Source organism: Idiotropiscis lumnitzeri, chromosome 4 (assembly GCF_059441095.1).
Source record: "Idiotropiscis lumnitzeri isolate Australia: NSW breed Sydney's pygmy pipehorse chromosome 4, RoL_Ilum_1.0, whole genome shotgun sequence".
Classification (NCBI taxonomy): Eukaryota; Metazoa; Chordata; class Actinopteri; order Syngnathiformes; family Syngnathidae; genus Idiotropiscis; species Idiotropiscis lumnitzeri.
In genome coordinates, this window is record NC_142394.1 from 7,350,929 (window position 1) to 7,377,461 (window position 26,533).

Below are 26,533 nucleotides of genomic sequence, written 5' to 3' on the forward strand. Positions count from 1 at the left end.
GTCATTCTTTAACATTAAAAAGGTTCACGGCCTCAGCAGGCAAGCCTCGCGTCTGTAATAACGGGGATGTTCCATAACTGTCTTTTTGACCAATACCAGTACAAGTATTCAATCTTTAAGTACTTAGCAAAACCGAGTACCAATACTCCTAGTACTTTTGATATGGAATGAATAACACACGGACAAACATGTGAACTAAGACTTTTCTTTGATGCAGATGATGAACTCAGCATCAAATATTCACGGCAGGCCGTTTAACGGACTCTTTCAATCCCAGTCGTATGTTGTTTTCTAACAACTACGTAGTACACTAAAATACCTCAACATATCAGAGTTGCTAAACTAATAGATCTTTAAAAGGCATTCCTATGTAATTTTAGTAACATTAAAAAACGTGGTTTTTTTAAACTTTAAATAAGTTGTCCCACCTGCGGTCAGCCTCAAATGTTGTTAGCAAACTGATCAATATCTGTTGAAATCATTATTCCCCATATGCAAAATTGAAGAGCGGGCAATCCATGTCATGTATTTCATCATTGTGGCTCTTCTGGCTCAGCTGCCCGTCAGGCAAGAAAAAGTCAACTTGCAACATCTCACATGATGCAATCTCCAGCCTGGATGCAACCATTTTTTTTAAAGTCACAAGAATGTACATTTCCCATTTCGAGGAACCCGTCACGCTACTTTTTGATTGTCTATGTGCCAACATAAGTGATAATTATGAAGTGGTAATAGTGAAACCACTGTGAAGGATTTAGTAGCTAGGGATGGATTATAGCCACATGAAGGGAAGAAAGAGAGCTGGTGGGAAAAAAACGTCATTGGCTCTCTCTGGTGGACAAACTGCAGCTTTGCAGTTTCCCATTCTAATGCGAACGTAGTCTTTTAGTCATTATTACAATATTCTTTTATAAGGAGCTCTTATTTGTATTATTCTATTATCTTATTTTATTTTTTTCATAATCACACTAGACTACGAAAGCAAGAATGTTTTTTTTTCTTTTCTTCTTTCTTTTCAATGAATGATTTATAAAAATCAGTGCTTGTAAATCATAAAAGTTGGACATTTTAAAACTGTCCATTTCTCAATATTTTTGTTTGCAGTGATCACTACTATTACTGCCATTTACAGCTGTTTTCCACCCAGAGCTGCCACTCCAAATTATTTAGACGGTACATTAAAATTTTTGCTTTAGCAGTTTGAGTTTTGTGAGCCAACCGGGAAAACAAAACATAAATAAAATTAAAAAAAGATTTACAATCATGCTTTATTCTTGATTTTCTTTTGTTTGTTTTTTTTTATAAAAGAATCAAAGTCTCTCGCAACACACGTTTTGCTTTTTTCCCCATTCAACTCAATTCCCACCTTTTTAATGTCTCTTAAATATCTTTTTCCTTTTTTTATTTATTTTTTTTTATTAAGTTTGTGATTCCAAACCAAAACTTCATTGATTGTCAACACAAAAACAAAATCTATTATAGCACCAGTACAATAAAACTGTACTTTCGCTTGCTCAAATACTGTTCTCAAACCAGGGTCGGGGGCAATAAAGGGTTCCTAATAAGTACATGAAGCACCGACCATACAAAGCAACTTTTCATACATACACAAGAGGTCAAATATATTAAGGAACATTAAATAAAGCACGACAAAACGAGGTGTCGACAGAAGTAAAGAACACGGGCGCATGTGTCCTGAAAAGTCCCCCAAAAAAGTGATTCAGCAAGGAAAACGTCGCGGGTGGGCTGTGTCGTTGCAGCTCTGAGGTCCATCCATCACAAAGAAGATGCGGAAAAGGAGGGAGGAGTAAAAGAGTTTGGGTAAAGAGTCAATTGGGGAAGATGTCAGGGGGTCCAATGTTTGACTATTGTGCGACAGTTATGTCTCTGCAGACCACCGACTTCTCTTCAAAAGCCTTGGATCAAGTAAGGTTAGGAACCTGAAAAGTGAGTGCTCGGACGGAGATGTTTAAGTTTGTCACATGGGGCGCTACCGAACGCGCGGCTTCTCCTCCTCCTCTTCGTCGTCGTCTTGTAGGACGTGAATGGAGGAGCCCAGCAGTCTCTGGAGCTCTGGAACGCAACGCACCAAATCCACCAGCCCATTATCCTCGCCGTCCTCCGCCTCCTCGTCCTCGTGCACCTCATCCTCTTCTTCTTTGTCTGTGCTGGGGCAATCCAGAGGCATGCCCACCTGACTGACGAGAACTTGCCGGTCGAGCTCGGCACGGGACAGGCTCGCCACCTCCAAGTGAGGGTGGCGGGCACGGAAGATCCGCCCGGACATTTTCAGACGCTTCAGCACGTCCGACAACAGGAACCAGTTGCAAAAGCTGCACAGATGACAACCAAAATCATTTCTTTGTCATTTTAAAAGAAAATCATTTTTGAACATTTTCCACCATTTATGTGACATAAGAGAATAAATTGGCTAATTGCACCCAACTTGGACAATTTTACTTGTTTGTCTCACTTTTGTTATACGCTGTTTAGACATTAATAGTGGTGTGTTGAGTTATTTGGAGGACACCGTAAATTTACATTGTCTACCACTTTATAGCATCCAATAACAAATGAATAAAATATTTACAAATATGTCAGGGAAAAGACATTTGAGTTTCAATGTGATCGGGTCATTATGAACTGGGCTACATCAGCAGTTATAAAAGGACACGCACACACTGCATCATCTTTTTGTTTCATCTTCCTCCCCGCAAAGACACCATGTTAACTTACCCCTGTGTTACAGACACCTGCACGTGGTAGCAGGGCAAGAGTGGCTCAGACGAGAACTCGAACACCAGGCTGTCTTTGTTGGATTCCCCATCGGCATTTGCGCTCTCACCCTCCGAACACTCCTGGCTCTTCTCCGACAGCAGGAAATCCCAGCAGGGCTCCTTGCCCGTCTCTGTGTGAGAGAGAAATGTTGGATAACGTTTAAAAAAAAGAAATAAAAGAGGTTGGTATATGTTCTTAGGTGGGGTTGGATTTGAGTCAAAATCCCCCCCCCCCAAAAAAAACATGCTAAACACCCTCAATTCTATTGAGATCAATCCAAAATTTGGGGGAAAATACATAGTGAAAGTCGCACACAGCCCGGGATTCTTGCTGACATCAAGAGGATTCAATCTGCGGCTTTTTCTTTGGCTTTTATATAAGGAGCAGCCCCATCAGTGAACCCTCAGGTGGTGTTGAAAGGAGGCCGTCATTAAAAAGAATAAATACAATACAACCGAAGTCTCAGTCTTCTATCAATCTAGGAAATCACACTTTCTGGAATGTTCAACCCGTGTGGCACTGATGAATCAGGAAAAGGGCTGCGTGCAATAATGGACTGCCCCTCCATGTCAAAATTGGATCTAAACCTTGATTTAGACCAGTATTCAACTGATAGATATGTAACGTTTCTCTACTGATTTCTACACTCAACTTAACTCTTCTGTGACTCAGTTCAGAGTGTAGGATGCACATCTGCAACATAACTGGCATTTGCAACACATACACCTTCGTCCTTGCGTTGAGAGAACTGTGCTTCACTTTATTTTATACTACAAATATGCCCCACAATGACAGTTCGACTCTCAAACAGTTAATAAGTAAGTGAAATAATTACAGTACTTTCCGGTAGACTTATGCATCGATATCTCCTACACCTTAACAATTTTAAATTTTAAAAGTAAACTTTAGCTTAGAAGAAAATTGAGAACGACTTAACAAAAATGCAGTCCCCCCAAAAAGTCATATTCTGCAGATTACATGGTGCAAAGTAACTGAAAAACTTTGTAGGGACTGGCGAAAAGTGGAGGAAGGATTTCGCTAGTGGCTGCTTGAACAACGTGGAGGCTTACGTTTGCACCCTCAGAGGTTGTTACCAAGGCAATGAATATAAAGGACTGAGCGGAAGGACCATCTTGCAACTGCTTCTCAATCGAAGCATGGACAACGGTGTCCCAAAAACAGAATCATTAACATTGGACACCTTTCCTTTTATTTTTTGTGGAGCTAAATAACCTTCATTGTGTGAGCATATCTTACAGCTATTCAGCCTGTTCTTTATTATTTTATTAATGTTCTAAATTGCCTTTCAAGGTGAAATGTCTGTTTTTGTCATTTGTAAAATAAACCCGCAACAAATGTGACTTCTACCCCTTGAGAATTATGTATGTTTTTTTTCTACCACATGCATTTTTGGGCTGGTGCGACACACTCTGGAACGACTTGTAGTCCAGAAAATACAGTAATTAAAAATGTGTTTCATGAATAAAAAATTAACTTCAAACTTAGTAGAGGTTTTGCTGTAATGTGATGGTGAACAGCGAGTAACGATGGCGATAAAACAGCTACTAAAATGATCGCTCTATTGCTCTGTATGAGGTAAAGTATTTTATTAAATGCGAGTGTCTGGTTTGCATTATTTTACAGACAATCTGATTTTTTTTGTGCCGTGCTTCTTTAAGTGTAGTTCATGCACCACGAGTGGTGCATGGCTTCTCTCTAGTGGTAATCATGATAATTGCTGCCCAACTAAATTTCAGTTGTATTTTGAGTACAATGCATGTCCATTAAATCTTCAAGAGACACTAGTTTTTAAACATTTAGGTCCACACTTATGCTATACATTCTAATTTATCAAGTTACTATGGCCGTGCATTTGAATGATGGTCATGGTGGCTTCAGAGGGTACTTGGTGAAAAAAAGGTTTCAGAAGCACTCTTCTAGTACAGAAATTGAAAATTCAAGTTTCTTTCCCTTTGCTTTTGTTACACTAAAACATTGCAATTGTTTCAACATTCCCCACTCATGGTTCAAACTCCAACTGCAGCAGGCCTCAACTCGTCTCCACCCCCTCTGAGGATGAAGGTGCCTCTTGTCTCTCTTTTTCTAACCGTCAAACAGGAGTGTGTTCCTGTTTTACAACACTGATACAGAACTTACCGAACAAGGAGCTGCTGTAGAAGTCCCAGTGCAAGGTGGGATCCTGCTCACCGCGTCCCTCCAGGTCGGTGAAATACTCTGCAAGATCAACAGGGTTGTCATGCCAACTGAATCCTGCTTGCAGACAAGTATGAATAAGAGTGAGGTGGTAGCTCAAGTCATGATGAATGTGATGAACTGCAAAATTGATTGCGGCAGGAGAAGAGATTCGAACCCCCCAACTGAAAGCAGACCTGGTAACCACTAGCAATGTGAGTATATAGATATGATTTTTGTTATATTTATGTTGGGTGGTGCACCATTAGATTTTTATAATGCTAAATGTGTGCTGTGCGCAGTTAAGTTTGGGAAACACTGCATTATGGAACCCACAGTCAACCAATCACAAACGAGTAGGGATGTAACGATTCATCGAAAATTGATTTAAACTGCTTAAAAAAAGAAATCCATTCACAACGCCATGTTTAACCATAGCCGCCCTCGCATGTCTCTGCTGAAAACTGTATACGCACATTGTGTATATTCCGTGACTTGACACTAGGGCTGGCAAGATTGGTGGACTAATCACGACAATGTCAATGATCAAAATGTCGACAATTAATTTTAATAGACTGCCCATCGTTTAATTGTATCTTTCATTTTTGGGCGCTGAAAAATGCCCCAACTTCCGCTGCCTGCCTGTCTCCAATGCACATGTGCATTAGTGGTAATCCGGGTCATCTGTGATGCAAAACAGAAGCATCGTGGGTAATTTGAGTTTCATGGCTAAACCGTGTTAACGTTAGCAACAGAGTCTGAAAGAGCGTACACATTTTACAAAATTACCTCCCTTTCATACCCGCACGGCGGTGATAAACAAGCATCTAAAAGGGAAGTATGTCGTGGCTGATGCCCGATTTAATTTTTGACATAGGGACAGTCGTCTCTGGAAGCTAACACGTACAGGCTACCATGTGCAACTGATGGAACACGTCACAAGATGTCGTGTTGAGGTATGCTAACATATTGTAGTGTTTACAGTGGATTATGGCAGCATTAGTCGGCGAGCTCACATTTATTGAAAATGTCTTTTTGGTATTTATAGGGAGTCATAGTATTTGTGCTACACAGCATTGTGTATCGTTTTTGGTTCTATTTAAAATGCTTAATACATTTACACGTTTGCTATAAGCATCAACGCGTATTGCTTTGTGGATGGCTGCAGCACCACACGAGCGCACAGGGACAAGCATGGCAGTGATTAAAAAAAATTGAATCGAATCGAAATCGAGAACTGATAATCTAATCAAATCGGGGCGTGAGGGAATCGTGACATCACTACAAACTAGGCAATGAATGAATTGATCAACAGCTATTGAGACATTTCACGTTTAAATGTCATCAAAGCCCATCTGAAAGACATAATTATGTTGTAATTTATGATGAGACACAGCAGAAAATAAATCAATATTTTTGTGGGTAACTGGCAGAAGAATAAAAAATGTTTTACGTGTGATAAAATGATACTAATGTCTGATTTTTCAGCTCATATATTATTGACCAACGTTTTAACGGCCTTCCAGTAGCTTCTGTTCCTTGTGGTTAAATTCAAGCGCCCTCACAATACTAAAATGTTATCGAGGTGAAGTCGAAGGCTGGGTGCACTCACCCGTGAGGAAGGTTTTCATGCTGGTGCTGTGTGCCAGTTTCACCGGCGTGTGTCCCGAGTACGTAGCCAGAGTCGGATCGGCCCCATGGTTCAGCAGCAACCAAACGATGGGAAGGTTGTCGCTAGCCACCGCGTCGTGAAGTGGCCTGTGGGGCATGAAAACAACCAAATGTCTATTCATTATTACAAATATTATACTAAATGGATAATCAGTCCCATGTGAAAACCAAATTATTAAGTTGGAGAAGGATAACGAATTTGATTTTATTTGACTGAGAATACACCCTCAAGCCTTTTGGCTAAAATGGTCATGGGGCACTTTTGACACAAAAAAATAAACAAAACAAACAAACCTGGCCTAAAGTGTCCTCAAAATTGAAGTGTTCTTGCTACAGATGAGATGGTATAGTTTAGTGACTAACGTCATCAAATTGTAAACATTAAGTAATACTGTTTCAACACTTCACAGTAAAAATGACAAAAGGAGAGTTTCATGGCAAAATAGCTAATGCTAGAGAGGTTTGGGATTTTCTTTCTATTTCCCACAATACATTGGCGGCGGACAAATTGGAAGGCAAGTCCCGCAAACAAAGCGTCATTTGTCATTGGTAATGCTTTGTATGTGTGATATTGTTTGGCTGTAATAGGTGAGTAGGGGAGGCGAAATTTTTTTCTTGAGAATTTTGAAAATCATTACAAACCACGGATTCACACCCACCCAGAAGCAAAGAGAATGAATAAGCTTTACCGTGTTCCATCCTGAGCACTGCAGTTTACATCGGCGCCATGTTTGAGCAACATCTGGACAATCTGAGTCCAGCCACGAGAGGAGGCCTCGTGGAGGGCCGTGTAGCCGGCGTTGTCTCGTCGATTCACCTCCCTGATGTCCTTCTCCAGACAGTACTGCACCACCTCCTGATAAAGCAACCCACCAAAAAAGTCAAATTAGTGTTGAATTTAAGATGAAATTGAATGGGATTTTTTACCTGGTAGCCCAAACGGGCGGCACGTTGCAGCAACGTTTCCCCTGCGTTTTTATTGACAATCAGCCGCCGCACCTCCGGAGGGATAGGACGTTTGGGAGGAGACTCTGGGCTGCTGGTTTTCCCTGATGAGCTCTTTTTGCTGGACGGAGACAACGGCACGCTCTTGGAAAGGGCCGTGGGGCTGCTGTTCTCTGTGGTTATGTCCTCGTCCAGAACTGCGGGGATGCTGCGTTTTCCCAAGCTGCTGCGTTTGGTCTTTGTCTAAAACACAAGAGCATAGAGGAGAATGATGACTCAAGTCAAATAAAAAGCATTCTAATTTTGGTCAATAGGTGAACACTGACAAAGGTGTAGCGGCACAGGGGGGCACTGTTGGCTTATAAAGCGTGCTTGTAAATTGACTTGCGTAAAATAGGTTGGAGGAAAGAAATACAAGGGAAGGTTTTAAGTTACGTTTCATTAAGATTTAAACAGCCAACTTTGAGGCGTTTGTCGTAATCAGAATCAAAATCATATTTATCACTGTAAGAACATATATTAAAACCAGATAACCCTCTCTGGCAGTTGGAGTCACTCTACGACTATCACGAAAGACACTATTACAAGAACAGGACATCAACACAGTTGTTTCAAAATGATTCAACACATTGTACTGAACAGCTTGCACAGAGAACTATGTGCAACTGTATTGCTAAATTACAAAAGATGCCAAGATAAGTCTTTTATTGTAACAACCGGTCCAGTTCATCTTTTATGATTGATGACATTCTATCTGTTCAGCCACAGGGCTGACTGATATGGGACTAAAAAAAATTGTTTGCATGAAAAAAAATCTATGATTCAATCGATTTTTCCATTTGCTTATTGAAAATGCAAATGACATTTAGTAAAAAGTTTTATTGCTTATTTTTTCCCCTTCTGCAATTTGCATTATTTCTCCTGACAATAAGCAACCTTTAAAAACGGTTTTATTTCCCACATTGACTTCAATCGGTTCCCACAGAAATAATCCGCTTTTTATTTACAGATAAAGTGAGCACCCACTAGAGCGCAGTTGACCGTTCGCATCGCTGCCACACCACAGATTTATAAGTGATCAATTTTTATGGGTTTTGCCAACACATAGGAAAGCCCCAATTTAGAGATGTGCGCCTTCAGTGTCGTACCATGCTGTGCTGCAACATGGCAAGCAGCACTGAGATCTACTGGAAGAGATGTAGCATAATAAACAGCAAGAAGAAGAGGGAAAGATGATTCCCAACAAATCTCCAGGGATAATTGTTGCCACAGATCAGAGAGAATACGGTGCCTGTCGACTGCTTTATTTGTATGTGTTGTTGGTCCATGTGTGGTAAAGTAGCAAATGTTTGAAGGTTTTATAATTACGGTAACATCTATAGTTATTTATGCTAGCCCATCTGTAGCGTTTTTGCATTTTGTTGTGTTAGAATTAAGCTATCTTAAATATTCAACCATTCAACAATAGAATGAACCGTCAAACTGAATAACTTGGCTAGTCATCCATGTCAGAGGGAGTGGATTTTCAGAAATAAATCCAGTACGTTCCAGTCCAGGACCCCAAAAAAACAACTTTTAAAACGACCCCCATCCTGACCTCCTTCTATTCGAAATGACTCCCACGCAGCTACATTAAAAAAAAAAAAAAAAAAGTTTTTCATTGGAAACTGCCGGCTACACAACTGGAAGGCAAACGTGCTAACTGCGGGTGTACTGAATGCTGTTTTTTTTCTTGTTCGTTTAAAGCCATCTAAAAGAAACTTCAGTCAGAGGCAGACAATTTCAGAGGTCTAGTGAAAAGCTCACCTTTTGCTCATCGCTGTCACCCAAGTGTTTGCTTTTGAACTTCCTCTTCCCAGAAGGCTTGTCATTGGATTCGAGCGATACATCGCTAGTCTGGTAGCGGCCTGAGCCTGAGCGTGTGGAAGAGGGTCTCCGTGGTGGCGGCTCGGGACTGGAAGCGGCGGGACTTGGACACTGAATCTTATGGGAATCTGCAACAATCAGGTTGCATTTTGTTACCATTTAAAACACATTCGTCTCATTTTGACACCCCTTAACAGAGGACAATTTTTTCCAAAGTTCCCCTTATATTTCTAACGCCAATCTAAATGCTTCAGGAATGAATAAGAAAAAAGTTTTCCACTACCCCCCCAAAGAATTGTTACAAATATATACTTTAGAGACAAAAACTTGTAATGTTAGAGAGAATGTTGTAATTTATTCAGAAAAAAAAAACAGGAAAAGAACCCCAACTAATTTAACAAACAAGAGTTCAGTTGCCTCCATTCCACCTTTGAGGGTTACCATTACTTGCGTGATTGAGAATCGATGTGGACATAAAGGAAAAAAGAATTTTTTAGCTAGCACATAAGTAATTTCATTGATATTGTGACAGTAACAGAAAAACTACGTAATAATATGTAAGTATGGACTTTTCGAAATGATGCAACATATACTTTGCCAATTATTTTGTGACAGCCACAAGTTACTTGTCATCCCATATTTAGAAGCACAGATTCGAAAAAAAAAAAAACAACAACAAACAGTATCTCGGACAGCACTTCACTTTTCTCTTTATGTCAGCATTGCAGGAAATTATTGAGTGTTTCTCGTCACACAGATAAACAGATTATTACGCGCCTTCTGTAGCTGCATTGGCTACTGTTGCCCCAGTCAAGTTACATCTCTAATTGGCGCGTGACAATGTTGCCGAGCAAATTTGCATAATCAAATGTAGAGTGCGTTATAGTTCACTGGTGGACTTTCAAACGGTATCCTTAAACAGTATAGAGGAGGGTCATGGTGAGCCGCTACGTGGCTCACGTGACATCATAAATATATAGATAACACAATAAAATAAATATATATTAAGTTACCGGTGAAGGAGCCTACTTATTTTGCTGTGTTCATAAAAATCTTTCGTTAGATAATAAAAATGCAATTCCTTTAGGTTCATGTTAAATAACTAAAATAAACCTAAACTAAATAAAATTAATATTGCAATATTCAACAACGATATTGCACGTTTTTCCCAATATGACAGAGCCCTAAAATTGACTGTTAAATGGCTTAAGAATGCAGAGAAATCAGAACATTTTTTTACACCGACTGGGTCGTCTGCCAATGAGATGTAAAGAAAGCAGCATTTGCATAGTTGATTAGACAATTAAAATCATTAGGTGGTCTTTCCAACGCAAATTAGCATACAATGCTTAAACCCAACATCAAAACTTGAATAGTTTTTCAAATCTGCCGGTGTAAAAATGATAACACTCAAGCGCGGGGTGATTATTAAGATTCCAACATTTTAGCTAAGGGGCAAGAAGTGAAACGGCTAGTCTGTAAACAAAAAGCGCAGGGAAGCAATATGAAGCTTAAAGAGTACAAACGCCATTTCCAGCACCATATAAACAGCTTCTTGCCGTTCAAGTGGAGCCAAAGCAATCAAGTATTTTTTTTGTACATTGTATATTATTATATTAATGCATATTAACTGCAGCCCGGCCCACAGAAACAACACCATCTTACAGAGAGGAAGTCCAGAAACTAACCGCTTGGTGTGAGGACAACAATCTACAGCTGAACACTGCAAAAACCAAAGAGATCGTCATCAAGTTCAGGAGGAACAAGACTGTAACATCTCATCTCATCATTTACCACATCTCCACAACTGGCGACGATGTCATGTGTCAATGGGAGCATCTACGACACAACCGTCAACTTGCCCGACTTTTGGTTTTGGACTGTGGTTTCAGCACATCGAGGCCATGTTCCAGCTGTCGGTTGCTGGTGCCATTGACATTGGGCCATGGTCGCCGAATCTGACATTCAACCATTAAGTTCCATTGAATGTTAGGCAAGCCTCCTCTCTGTTGTTTGAAGACACATTTTCATTCTTTGGCTTTCGGCTCAACATGAGACTGTCGCTGTTCTTCTGGTGTCTAGTGTAAATGTGTTTTGATTTGTGTTCTAATTTACTGCTAATTTATATTACACCATGTGTAAAGTGCTTTGTTACAGCTCCAGCTGTTGTGAAATGCGCAATATAAATAAAGTTGTATTGAATTATGCTGTAAACCCGAGCGTATGGCCCCGAACCAGACTATGTCTGGAAGACTTCACAGTTGATGACAACGCCACGCTCCTCTGTGATGTCTCCACAGGCCAACCATGCCCCATGGTGCCGACTGGCTGGCGTGTGCGCCGTATTTTTTTTTACATAATAACAGGTCATTCCCACAGGGTGCGAAGGTCACCACGAACCTAGTGGGGGGCAAGTTTGTCTGGCCGGGTCACAGGAAAGATGTCAGGATGTGGGTTGGCTCTTTCATTTCACGTAAGAGCCAAGCTTCAACGTCAGACCAGAGCGAATGTGAACCTGATGGGATTGCTGCGTCATTCCCACGGTTTCACTCATTTTTGGCAAGTAGGTGAAGTTGTTCCTCTGTTATCTACTCCTCAGCTGAGGTGACCTGGACGTTCATCACATCCTGGGTTACCTGCTTTGGCACACCAGCTAACCTCACTTCTGACAGGAGTCCACAGCTCATGTTCAAGATATGGATGGCAGTCACTGAGGGTCAGAGGTGAACATTCATCACACAACAGTGTACCACATGCAAGGAAATGGGCTCTGCGAGCTGTTACATCATTCTATGAAAGCCACTCTGTGGGACAGCCTCACGCACGGCAACTGGGCTGACCATCTCCCGTAGGTCATGGTGGGTCTCAGATCTACTCCCAAGGACCTCACCTTTTGAGCTGGTTTATATATATATATCGCACACATACACACAAATATACAAGAAAGGGAATGTGTAGCGGCAGTATTTTTATTTTTAAATACATGCGAGCTACGATGGGATGTTCCTGCACTTTAAAGTGCGCCCCTGCTTTCCCGATCAGGTCTCCCAATAGGAAGGCAGTAATTTCCTTTTTTTCCAAAAATCAGCCTATTTTGTACCTGTTTTATTTTTCATGTGTCATTAATGTTATTGTATGTTCAGTAGCATATGAGCATGGGTGTGTGTTCGTATGAGCATGCAAACGTGCATGTTCATGAGCGCACATACATGGGTGTGTATGTGTGAGGGTCCGTGCGTGCGTGCATGCATTAGTCAATCGCGGGAGGCAGAGTGCTTGAAAAAAAAATTGGGCAAAACCTGGTATAGATGTTTAAATTTGACAGAAAGAAAAATTCAAGGTTGATTATACACCAATTATACATTATACATACCCGCTGTGATTCCACTGTCTGACTCATCAAGGTGCTCTCCTTCTTCCAGCTTGTCCTTCTCAGTGATGTACTCCCCCGTCTGGTACTTTCTGTTGCGACAGTGCCTCCTCCTTTTATGCGCTGGGGCATCGTCCTCCACGTCTCCTGTCTTGCCCTTGTCCTGGCTGTCCCTTTCCGATAATCGGTTGGAGCGAGGCCTTCCTCTTGGACGGCGAGCCGGCGTCCGCGGGGGTGAAGGGGAAGGAGCCCTTTCAGGGGCTGGCGGTGGTGGCGGCGGCAGTGGCGGCGGAGGGGGGGAAGGCGTCGCAAAGCCCCAGAGGTCCAGTCTGGCCTCGTCTGCACGTCGCCGTCCTCTCCTCAACCTCGGGAAGGAGGCATCTTTAACAGCGGTCTCCTTAGTGGCCGCAGTGGACTTCAAGGCATGAGTCTCTTCATCCTCGGGGCTGCTGCCACCATCTGTAACTGATTAAATCACATTTGAACGTTACTCTCCCACCAGCTCCCGTGTATACAGGTGCAGGTGACACATACGTAGGAAGCATTCAAATTTTCAGTTTATCAACCAGAAGAGCAAGCGTCACCAGCTCAATAAAAAGCTTTACAAACAAAAACGTGTTCAAATCTGACATTTTAAGGAACAAAGATGATACCGGTTTTGTTGTGGGGGTCTTTGTCTTTCCGAGTTGGCTCTTTACTCTGCGTGGAAAGTCGTTGCTCCAATTCGGATATTTTTTGTTTCATCTGATGGACCCAAAAGACATCATGAACGTTATTGGGGATCCAAATGTCAACTTCATAAATTCTCGCACAATCATACACTACCCACAAAAGGTATATATATATATATATATATATATATATATATATATATATATATATATATATATATATATATATATATATATATATATATACACACATATACATATATATATATATATACACACACATATATATACATATATATATATATATACATATACATATACACATATACATATATATACATGTATATAAACAAAATGCATTTTAGGTGCACCCCTACTCACTTTGGTAACGTAGTGTCAATTAATTGATGGGTGTCATCATGGTCTCATGAAGTCAATTACTTTCAAAGCCAATTCTAACTGAACCAGGAAATGTACTGATCGATTCATCAAACACCTGTTGTGATTTTTGCCCTCCACATCCTCGTTAAAAGTACTTTAACACTGAACCATTGGACAGGTTATGTGCAATGTTAGGTTAGTGCACAGGTGTCAAACTCCGGTCCTCAAGGACCACGTTCCAGCATGTATTACATATCTCCTTGCTGCAACACACCTGATTCAAATGATTAGGATCATTATGAGGCTCCTTCAGAGCTTGTTGATGAGCTGAATATTTGAATCAGGTGTGCTACAGCAGGGAGAGATGGAATACATGCTGGAACGTGGTCCTCGAGGACCGGAGTTTGTGTAACACCTGTGGGTCAGGCTCAAAACAAAAGTTCACCTGGAAGGTGAGCATTACCAACTTTTTGTGAGTAGCGTACTGTAATGTTAACAAACCCAACAAAAGATACTGAACCTTCTTTTGGGAAGCCGGTGTGAGGTATTTTTCTTTCTCTCCCGACGTCTTCTTTGCCGACTTGGTCAGTGACTTCTCCCTTGGTGGCTTCTTAGGACTAACTTTCTTCTGTTTAACAGATTTGGTAGGAGACTCCTCTTTGGTTACGTTTGTTTTTTTCTCGTCACCTCGACCCGGGGACCGGCCTGAAAGAATAGATGCAACTAAACCCCCCAGATTTTCATCAGTGGTACCGTCTGACTCTTTGCTGTCTTTTTTCAGCACCTCCCCCTCCAACACCTGAGCCAGTTTGCTCTCCAGCCTGTTGCCATTTGTTGATGTGTTGCTTCTGAGGCTATGAGACTGTCCAAAGGGCTTAGAAAAACTGTTCTTGTGTTCTCCTTGATGGCTGCGAATCGCTACGTTATTCTCTGAGGTCTTTGTTGATTTCAACCTTTCCAGTTTCTTTCTGGATGGAGTCAAGCCCCCTTGAGACAACACTCCAGACCACTTTTCCGTGGACCAGAACGCTGAGGGTTCATATGGAGATGCCTGTTTGGGTGGGATGTCTTTGAGAAGAGTCAGAACATTGTCTTTTCTTGACACAACAAGAGAGTCACTTGCCGGAGCAGTTGATTCAAAGTCTTGCTGTTTCACGATGGACGCGAGATTAGTCAGTGGAGACGGTTTCTCCCATGAATCTTCTGCAGGAATGGATGGACTCTGGAACTTGGAACTTTCAGCATTTCCTTTGGGTTTTGAGGAACCTTGTGATGTCTTTCTTTGAATTGAGGATGCTTGTTGTGGAGGATGAGAGGATGAGTACGGACCAGCTGCTTTTCCAGGCCTTAGATGCGTGTTGGTAGCGCTTGACAGTGCCGTCATGAGGGCTCCTTTAGCGGGACAGTTCTTGGTAATGTCTGAGCTTGTGTTTTTAACGTTCTTGACACTTTGGGCATGCTTCAGTGAGGGGGGCCTCTTTCCTCCCGCGGTCACTTGTTCTCCTTGGTCAATTATCGATATAAACTCCTGTTTAGCAAAACTTTGGAACTCGTCTGCAAAAGTCCCTTTTCCATCTTTGCCTCGAAGCGTAGAGGCCAGTATGGGACTAGCTACACCTACGTATGTACCTGGGATATTTTTAATGGACTCTTGTGAAGATCCCTTGCTCCATGCGGGCTTAAGTTCAGAGACCTGGCGATTTGGTGACCGGATCGATTGCTTTTGATGGGATCCATTTCTGTGTGTATTTGGTAAAATGGGGTATTGCCCAGCTGCACCATATGTTGTAGAATGAGACCTCTTTGAGTTGGGAAAGTCCATTTTACTTGACTCGCTCTTTTGAGGCTCCTTCGTTGGAAGTGGAGTTTCATTCGTGCATTTTGGACGTTTCGATTTAGCTGACAAATCCAGGGGTACGTCCCTTGGCTCCAGCGAGCATGCTACTCTGTGCTCTTCTGTTTTTAGAGTGCCCAAGGCAATCTTGTCTAAACTGAGGCTCGTTTCCATGTGGTTAAGAAGTCTACTCTGAGAGGCGATGGTGGCTAGTGCAGAGCCGCAACAAATGGCAGCGGTGGGCGACAATGTGTAGTGGGTAGGTGCTGTAGAGTTCAATGACGGGTGCTGCAGTGGGAGGGCGATAGCCGGCGAAGCCACCACCGAGGCCAGGGACTTATGTTCCCCGACAGATTTGGCATTCTTGCTGGACGAATGGTTGGCTTTGAGCTTCGAGGCTTTTTTCTCAGAAGCCGAAATCCGGCCCATGGAGAAGGGATAGTGATAGGTCTGCATGAGGGGTGTCCCTGATACACCTGAGGTTTGAGGTTTAATGTCTTTTGGGAACTGGCTGGCGGTGGCTTCTCTGAGAGCTGCGATCTGCCCCAATGCTGGTGGAAGAGTAATTTTACAAAGGGGAGAGGAGAAATCGGTGGAAGGCAGGAAGGCAACTGGCTGGGCTGGTTTGAACAAGGAGCACTGGAAACCAGGTGGAGCAGATGGTGTTTGCGTCTGTGATTTCTTGCTGTGGCAGGGATTGGCCGAGTCCTCCCGGCTGACTTTTATGCCACTAGACCGCTGAGGAGTGGGGAAGGCCCCTGCGCCGTCGGCCTTGATTTTAGCGGCCTCTACCACTCTTTTGTCTGTCCTCTTCTCAGTGCCGGCGGGGGCTGAGCTTGACATTGGTTCATTGTTGAGCTGCCGGGGTGGAGAAAGCTCCGGGCTGTGGTTGTAATTACTGGTGTCCGGGCAGGCTCTCGCTGTCTTACAGTCTGTTGTCGAAGTGGTCTTGTTTTGCTGACCGAGGGTAACATCGCCTCGAAACTCGAGGGGCAGCGTTTGGGGAGGATTTCCCACCATGCTCATGGACGCTTTATTTGGAGCACTGATCTCTCTGCTCACCGTGCCTCCATCCCCTACATTCATTAGTGAAGAATCCACCTAGGTAATAAAGAATAGAGTTCAAGCAGCCATTTTTAATAAGCTATTCCCATATAATAATCTAACCGTAATAAAAACAAAGCATACCTGCATAGGTGTTTCTTTAACACAACATGCCTCAAAGGGTAGCTGAGTCAGTCTGATGACGTTTTTCTTTAAATACAACGACAAGCTGCAAAAAGAAAAAAAAATCAATTCATGACCAAGTTTACAATGTTTGATTTAGAATGAGAAAACATTTTCCTCTCCTTTCTACAACATAGCCTCTGAAGCCAAAAACAATCGCCGGACAGCAAAGAGATCTTTCCATGTCGGAAAGAGAAAACCACTCTGTACTTTTATCCATTTTTTGCTGCAGTTGTTGCACACAAAAAAGGGAATTCCTGTGGTCTTCAATCTCTCTGTAAATCAAAATTGTATGTTTAAAGTCCAGTTTCAAAGTGAGTGTCATATACATACGTTTTTACTGACTCGTGATGGGGGACACTGAAACCATCTAGACTGATTAAGGACACTGAAATCTATTTTTTTGTCCTCAGATTAACATACAGATCATTAAGAATCAGGACAGGGCTGAATGAAATATCTTTTTCACTTTAAAAACAAGGGTTGTTTTCATGTACATTTATGTGCTGTGTTAAATGGTGACAAACAGGTAGCCTCAAGGTGCTCTGCACTGATGAAGCCTTGCATGTTAAGTGAACAGATTTGTGCAAACTGTCAGAATGTTAAGCAGGATTGCAAATTGCAACCAACCAGAACAGTGATTTCCAACTGGTGTCCCGCGACACAGTATAAGAAGCCATGAGAGATCATCAGGTGTACAGGTGTGATATTCATTTATTCCAAACGCAACTGTCTATGTTAGCAAAATATAACGACAGCAACAATTAAATACCATCTTTTTGCTTTTAAAGTTTGGAGGTGGTCACTTCTGACGAATTCCAGGCCACCCCCAGCTCTTGAAGGTATGGCACAAAAATTGTCATCTGACCAGCTCTGTACTTGATGGATGTTATTTTTAACTTGCAATTGCAGTATTACGTCGCATGACGGGGTAGAGATGTAACGGAAACAGTTGGAACTCTCCACTAAAACTGTAGTAGAGTAAAGATGCAATTATGTCAGATGATTCTGCGGGTCTTAAATAGGTAAATGTTTCTTTCGTAACCAAGCATATCTGATATCTCAAGTGATTAAATGAGCGCTCCACCTTATGTTTTGGACTTTTTCTGAGAAGTCTTGTAAAATAAGCGAATACTTACCAAGGCGACTGAAAAAAAAAGCAATATGTTAAAGAACAATGTAGTACACATGTAAACAGGCACACCATACTTCACTTAGGTTTTTTGTTTGAGTCATGCCAATAACCACAACAACTACAACCTCTGTCTCAATTTGAGGCAGGAAAAACCTTGAATACGCTTATAACTAGTAGATTCAAGGTACATCTGTGCACCCACTTTTTGTGGACATTTTCTTTGGTGGTGTGTTAATAAGATTTAATCTTAACATTAAATGTGTGCCTTGGACAATAAAGGTTTGAAAACCCGGCATTAGAAGACACATGGAAAAAGAGTATCACAAGTAAGCAAATATTAGGCAGAGATGAGTTCAGAAAGCAGTTCTACACTAGAATGTGATGAGCCAGGAAACCTTTTTCGGGGTTAAAAAGGGATAAATACATCACCTTGGGGTCAGTCAATAAGACAGGGGGCAATCTCAATACACCATCTCCAGTGGACGGTGCATTCGTGGCTTAGTTGTTCTCTCTCTATGTGGGCCAACACATGGAAACGCCAAGCGGTGCAGTTTATCGTGAATGTAGCGCGCAGCTTCTCAGTCTACTTTCGGCTTTCACTGTCCAGCACGAAGGACGAGAGCGCGGCCAAGTGCAGTCGTAACCTCCTAATGCTGCGAACATCACAAGTCTGATGAGGAGAGCAACGACACGGGGGTGGCGGCAGCAAAGGGGGTTCCATCGACCCCCCCCCCTCCACCCCCCTCAAAAGAGCTCATCGAGAAGCCACATTAACGAAAGCAACAAAAAAACTCCTCAATACCCGAAACGTCTGTCTGCACAGAATCAATATCAAAGCCAAGGGGGATAAAGGATAAAGTCAGACACGGGGGGTGGGTGGGCGACACAAGTTAATACGCAAGCAAGCTTGTGTTCCGGAGCGGTCACCGCTGTCACGGAGGAAGGAGGAGAAGAGAAGGGAAGACGAAGCCCGACAACTCCGCGGCCGGGCAGTGGCGACCGCGACCAAGGCTCCCTCGCCGGCTCGCACGAAGAGCCGGACTGTTGTTATTTATCCTCAGTCGACCTAGCACGCAGCGTTGAAGCAGCGGCGGGTGTCCCGTCCTCTCTCGACACTTGCAAGGCTTCCGTACGCGGACCCCGACCCCACGAAACCGCCTGCTACCACCACCACAACCGCCCCCCAACACGCACACACACACACACCACCCCCTCCACCTTATTTTTCCTCAATCCCCTTTCGAGTCGCCACATAAAAGATGTCCAATGACACGAGCAGCCCGCTCACCCGGATGGTGCGTGAACGTCGCGCGGAGGACGGCTCCGTTCCGCGGCTGCCTCTCCGGCCTCTGGCGGACCGCGGCTCTTCACTAACCACGACGGTTTTCGGTTCTCAAAGTCCGGGGAGGGGGGGGTGGTTAGGGAGGGAGAAGGGGAGGGGGCTCGTCAAGACTGTCCGTTCCGTATCTCCAGTCTGGTGGGAGCGAGCGAGAGCGGAGAAAGCCTATGGGAAATGTAGTGCTCGACCATCCACGCCCAGGATTAGACGCTGGAGAAGCAGGGAAGGGTGGGGACTACAGCTACCGGCATGCACCGCGGCGCCACAGCCGCTTCAGGAGGCACGAGGGGGGATCGCGACCACGGCGTAGCGGCAGTGGTGTTGGTGGTGGGACTGAACTAAGGGTAAAGAAAGCCTTAACGTGAGCATGTCACCGAGTCATAAACTGTCACCTAAAAGTTAAGACTTTTGAAAAGTAGCCAAAGGGGAAATGTGGTAAAACGAGGAAATAAAGTGTGGGAGAAGTTTGGGTTCGTTGGTGAAGATGAGGAAGCAAGTGTGTTGAGAGGAAGGAAAAGAGCACATGCGCATTTTCATGGAGGCGTGTGTTCCAATCTAATGACACGTAAATCGTGCTGTAAATTCACTGAAATCCAACTGGTTTCACATTTGATTGTTATTGTGTTTATTTGGATCTAGGTTGACTATAATTTTTCATCTCTGGACCATAATCTTAAATTTGGTACAACAAAATGATACCATGTGCATGCAACTTGCTGATCGGCTTCGCACATCTGCCTCACCATTCTGTGGTTCTGGGTTGGCTTACCTGTGTGGAGTTTGCATCACTGCATTGAGTTTTCTCAATCCATATTTCATCTCACATCTCAAAACCTGCATGTTGAGTTCATTTAAGACTAACTAGACCAGGGGTGGGCAAACATTTTGATTGGCGGGCCACAATGGGTTCTAAAATTTGACAGAGGGGCCGGACCGGGAGCAGATGGATGGAGTTTTTTGGTAACGTCACATCATCGGAGAAAAAAAAATCATTCAATTTTAAATGGTCAATAAAAGCATTTCAACAATATATATGTCTTTAAAAAAAATCTGTATTTAGAAAATAAAACATTAACAAGGTTTATTCAAGTTTGGCGGGCCGGATTAAAATGTTTAACGGGCCACATGTGGCCCCCGGGCCGTAGTTTGCCCATGCCTGAACTAGACCATAGATGAGACTGTGAGTGTGAATGTTTGTCTCTTAGTGCCCTGTGGTTGACTGGTGACCAGTCCAGGGTGTAAACCGCATTTTGTCCAAAGTGAGGTGTGAAAGGCCCTAGCTCAAGCATGACCCTAATGAGGACCAACAGTGTAGGGGATTGATGATGTATAAAAATATACCATGTATTAACACATACGTATATAATAAATAATATGATTAAGAGCACATGAGCCACCTTAACAATGAATACCAAACAATATTCCACTATTTGGGGACCTGTTTTGGTTACGAAAGTCTTGAAAGCACTGATTTAAAGAAGACGTGTCATATATACAAGTATCCATCCATTTCATTCCATCGACCTTTGTTGCCAACCACAAGCAATTTACTCAAAATGCTTGCTTGGGGAAAAAAATCCCACTTGTGTCTAAGATGCGTTTGTTCATCAAACTGAGCTGTGTGGTGTCACAGACCCCAAATTGCAACTTAAATTATTTCTTTTCCAGTCTTGCAAATCTACCAACATAAACATGAGCATCACAGAACATGCATGGACATTCTCTGTCCATCATTTAAAGCAGTGGTTCCCAAGCTTCAGGTCTCAAAATAAGTAGTCTGCCAACTTTCTTTAGGTGGCGGAACGCTGTTCTTTTTACTTCGTGACATTTTGTGTTCTTTATCATTAGTTAATGTACAGTCATTTCCACATAGTCAATGCTCTTGAACAAAATCATTGAGCTGCGCAAAAGGCTCAAAATAACAGAACAATGACCGTCACACAATTCTATTTTGATTACTTACAATGTTCGGCCCTAAAAAGGGTTGATGCACAATTTATTATTGTAGTTGTAATTTGGAGTGGTGCAGTTGCCAATGTTTCTGTGTTTCACGGGGGCAAAGCATTAGGATGTGACAAATGAGTCAATTGACACCACTGATAATTCTCAGCTGATTGAGTTTGTGAGGTATTATAATTTAAAAAGTTAGTTTGTTCGGCACATCAAAATAGAGATGGGGTTTTATTTTAGTTTGTATCTTGGATGTCTTGAATAAAAAGGACATTTTGAATATTACGCTATCATCGCATATGGCCCGACGGACCTCAATCTATGGACCTTGAAAAAAATCCTTTGAGGACCTTAAAGATTTCTATTTGGAGTAGTCCTTCATTAGAAGAGTCTCTCAATATGATGAAGCCCAATTCTACACAACTACAAACTAAAAGCACAGCATATTGTTAAATGAACATCTCTTTCACAGTGTCAGTCAAAACGGAGCATGAATATATTTGTAAAGGGAGATACAACTCTTGTATTGTATCTTTTAGCCAGGTCCGACATTAACGATGGCCTGGTGGCCCGGGACCAGTATGGCACTCTGTCAGGCCACCAAGAACTTAACAGATGCTGGCCCAGTTGTAAAAGTATACAATAATACATGTGAAAAAAATCAACTCATTGTTTTTTACCCCAATATTTTGAGTTTAACTACTTAAATAGCTCGACTAACAATACAAAAGGAATAATTAATCTCAAAGGCTTAAATAATGCAGTTTAAAGACACAAAATGCGAAATAATCATCTAAATTTATCATATAAGATGAATATAGTGGTCATGTACCCATTCTACAACTGTACCTATTGTTGTGCAAAGCATGAAGTCGTTGTTGAGCTTTGCCTCGTTAATGTAACTTGTCACTAGGGCTCAACTCAACTCGAATGTATTCATAAAACTTGAAGACAAGCACCGCTCTATACAAAGTGCTATCCATGGAACAAAAGTAAGTCATACAACAACAAACAATAAAACAATTTAATAATAAAGACAGAAAAAGCACAAAACAGGAAAAAAAAAAAAAACAACAACCGTCATGCTGAGGCAAAAGCCAAAGAATATGGATGCGTTTTAAAATGACTTTTAAATATGGGAAGCAAGAAAGCTTGCCTAATGTTTAGCGGGAGGTTGTCCCAAAGAGCGGGACCGGCAACGGAAGAGGCTTCATCCCCTCTGAGCCTTCACTTAGTCCTCGGCACCTCCAATAGATGCTAATCTCGGTAATATATTGTTATCGTATCAAAATCGAGATATGAACATTTACCACAATGGGGAGCTATCAGTCACGTGACCTTGCCACACTCGTGGCACATGTTAAGATCAGTCCAATCAATCACATACCAAATACATCCTTTTAAGTTTAGCGTTGATAGCTAAAGCCAGCCAATGACAAAGAATCATTTTGCAAAGGGATGGAGGGAGCACGGCAAGGAGACACACGCAAGCCGCTGCTTGACGACAAGCGCACGAAAACTCAACTTCTGTGTCAACGGGAAAAAAGTTTGCATTTCAGCCATAAAGTATATATTGTACACATATATTGTGTTTAAGAATTTTAATTTTGCTTGTAGACAGTCCAGAACTGCAGGCTTTGATTAAGTTCTGGACTTTCTGCGTGGAGTTTGCATGTTTTTCCATTGCCTTTGTGGGCTTTCTCTGGGTAATCCGGTTTCCTCCCATATTTCACAAACATGCATGGTAGGTTAATGCTAAATTGGCCCTAGGTGTGATTGTGAGCGCGAGTGGTTGTTGGTCTTTTTGTGCCCTGCAATTGGCTGCCAACCAGTCCATTGTCGACCCCTCCTACTGCCCGTTGTCAGCCGGGATAGGCTCCAGTACACCCGCGACCCGTATGATGAAAAGCAGCTCAGATAATGGATGGATGTAGTCGTGGATAAATTAACAATATTTGTGCCGGTATAATTGTACGAGCCGTCAGCGCTTCGCCGGTCCATTTAAGTGAATAGGAGCGAGTCACGCCTTTCAAAATATCTGCACTTTCCTCATGATTATCACTCATGTCCTATTTCTGTAGCAAAACGCATCTTCCCTGACAGCCACTATCTTTCTGTGGATTAAAAATTCTCCATACCACACCATATTGTATACGGTGCCTCAAACAAGCAACCCAGGTTGGCACATTCACATCTCTGGGAGTCCACACCAAACATTCGGTGAGTGGCCAATTGTTTTGTTTTGTTTGTTTTTTTTTTTAAATTGCTGTTGTTTTTTCCCGCAGGCCAAGCCAGCTTCAGAAGCATTGTGCCCTGGCTGGCTAGATAATGCGTCAAGCCAAATGCATGGACAAATTCTTACAGAACAACACACACATTCAATCTTGTGAACACACAAACACATGCAAACAAAACAAACCTAAAAAGTGTGAGACAGACATGCTAACCACTGCTTCACTGTGATGGCCATAATTATTCAACCCTTCTAAAAAAAAAACCTTCACACATACAGCAATCCTTTTTTAGGGGGGGGGGGGGGGCAGGAGGCATAAGATGTCACAAAGGAAAGTACAGTGAAGTGATACAACTCGACTGAGAAACAAGCTTTTTATGTTGAAGAGGAGGTAAGTTTAACCTGTGTTGTTAGTGGAATTAACGGAGAGTCTTCAACTCATGTCCAATTTAGTGCGTTTTTTTCAAAAGCAAACCATCTATATTGCATTCATTTTCAAGGGTAATGTAAAATGAGTTTGAAATAATTTTCATATGTTTGGGGGTATGTGTTTACGGTATATTTTAAATGGATGAAAAAAAATCAATTCCGCATGTAAGGTAGATAATTTCAAAATGGGATTCATAATGTGCATTTGTTCGCATAATTTGAAGCGTCTTATTTTTTTCAATTCAGATTTAGACCATTAAACACTAATGCACCTGCACTGGTCCATCAGGTCTGCGGACCAGATGCTATTAGAGGTATCGTGGACTAAGTGGAGGCTCAGAGGTGATCGAGCCTTTTCCAATTCCGGTCCCTCTCTTTTGAATGACCTCCCGCGAAACATAAATCAAGCCCCTTGCGTAACATCTTTAAAACTTGTCTTAAAACAAATGTTCATTCTTTGGCTTTTGACTCAGCTTGGATTTTTTGGAGGTGGGGGGTAATTGTTTTTGTGGTTCTTACTGTCTTCATTATTAATTCGTTTAATTGTTAGTTGTTGTATGACTTACTTTTGCTGCACATAAAAAAACTTTGCACACAGCAGTGGTTGTCTTCTAGGGCGTTATAAATACAGTTGAGTTGAGATTCAAACATCGTACCTCAAAACTGTGTAGCAGACAAGCCCCCCTAATAATAATTGGCAAAAGTGAGAAATATAATTTTTAAATGGACATAATTTTCAATCTGCCTCATTTGTTTGCATGCATGTTGCTTGTGACAGCATGTCTGCAACACACGCGCACACACACACGCGGAAATAAAAGAAACACACACACACACACATATAATGAAGACAATCATTAGAACTACAAAGTATATATGACCATGCACGCATCTCCCTCCATAATCACATTTTGTCTCAGTGGTTAAGAAACTCTCGCTGTAATTAGGCCAATTGTCGTATTATACCAAAGGCCTGGATCAGCTTCTTCAAGGCATTTCCTACTTTTCTCAACACTTGTGCTAGTGGGGAACTAGACAAATGCACGCACGAGGGGGCAATAGGTGTTCGTAGGTTTGTTTTGTTTTCGCATCCAGCCTGATGTCGAAGCGGTGCAGTAGGTGACGAGTGGGGCGGGGGGGGGGGCAAGCCAGCGGTCCGGGCTGAAACTATTTGGCTGCGTGGATCATCGGCATGTGGGAGCCTCTCCGACATGCCCTTCGTCATTCGCCCAGTAATGGCTGCGCACTGGCGGCCACATCGCTGACAGTTTGCCCAATGTGAACATGGCAACCCCCGCTTTTATGATTAAAAACAAAACAGGAAGGGACATTTCTAAACAAAAAAAGGGGGTGAGAAAAACAGATCACAGTGGAAGCGTCGGGAGTGCCGCACACGCATCTACACACAAACACATCACTGATCGAGAGCTCCGCCGCCAGCGACCGGGGCAAGAGGCAACACTTTTCCCGGTAGTGAGCGCCCACTCCGGGGCTTGGGCGACCTGTGACTCGGTATCAGATGACGACGTCGGAAGTGCAAAAATAAATAAATAAAATAATTATATACATATATATATATATACACTGCCCATATAGTGCAATTCAGCGTTAACGTTGTTTATCGCTAAGGGCCTATGTGTGCGTGTTTTCGGGACAAGACACTCGCCTTCAAAGTCCCCCCTTCTTTCCTTCTTGTTAGACTATTTCAGGCCGCCATGGCTTCACCAAACGAGGATGTCCCGTCTAAGTTCACCTGGAGGGGGGCAACTGGGTATCCATTTTGGCTCAAGTCATTAAATACATCAGGAAGGGTGGTTAGTGTTCTTGTTCGCATCGCTCGTTCACATGATGTCACAAAAGCTCGGCACCTGAATGCATCACTTCTCGTGTAGTTTAGGTCCCCCTCGACCTAAACGCGTTCCTCCCAACCCATTCCCCTTTGCAGACACTCACCGTGTCATCTCAACTTGCTCGTGTGTGAGAGCCCTGTTCACACAATGCCGCGGGATAGCAGCGAGACGTCGCCGGGGAGAAGATAAAACCGGGGGGACGACGACAATGAAAACACATCCAGGTCAAAGTTTGGCAGAGTTTGGACTCGTTCTCGAGCTCCTTGTGCATCATGTGCCCCCTCCCCTACCCGTAACGCCTTTGTTATTAGTAATCGCACGCTATTGCGCTGTCTTCTTACCTTGGCGCTCCGAGCTGTGTGCAGCCGCAAAGCCTGCGCGTGCACACGACGCAACAAGCGAGCCGTAGTCCGCGAAGAGACAGGGGAGGTGGGGCTTCCGAGCCGGTGGTCCCGCCGGGGTTGCTTCTCCGCTAAGAATGAATAGAGGCGGTGTTTCCCCTTAAAATGTTTTTTTGTTGTTGTTTGTTGCTTGTCCTCGCGATCTTCGCTTATTGCCCGAGCTTTGGGTCTGCAGCAGCTGGAGATGAGAATCGCGCACCCTGGGTCCTAGCGCCGGATAGAAGCCCTACAGGTGAATTGAACAAACAGACTGGAGCTAA

The 26,533-nt window shown here is 42.8% G+C and overlaps 1 protein-coding gene across 2 annotated transcripts; it reads right to left on the minus strand.

The window, feature by feature from the left end:
* Window positions 1–1,238: 1,238 nt before the first annotated feature.
* bcorl1 (BCL6 corepressor like 1) lies at window positions 1,239–26,434 on the minus strand. Of its 2 annotated transcripts, none has more exons than XM_088295096.1 (12): window positions 26,214–26,434; window positions 16,898–16,982; window positions 14,396–16,810; window positions 13,477–13,567; window positions 12,827–13,288; window positions 9,394–9,581; window positions 7,570–7,830; window positions 7,332–7,498; window positions 6,584–6,729; window positions 4,936–5,013; window positions 2,737–2,908; window positions 1,239–2,333 (listed from the first exon to the last, which is right to left on the minus strand). In XM_088295096.1, the coding sequence occupies exons 2-12, from the start codon at window positions 16,901–16,903 to the stop codon at window positions 1,991–1,993; spliced, it is 4,329 nt and encodes a 1,442-aa protein (XP_088151222.1). In that variant the 5' UTR covers window positions 16,904–16,982; window positions 26,214–26,434; the 3' UTR covers window positions 1,239–1,990. The 2 variants fall into 2 exon arrangements, with proteins under 2 accessions (XP_088151222.1, XP_088151223.1); XM_088295097.1 differs by lacking the exon at window positions 26,214–26,434 and adding an exon at window positions 19,360–19,480.
* Between the last annotated feature and the right edge of the window lie 99 nt (window positions 26,435–26,533).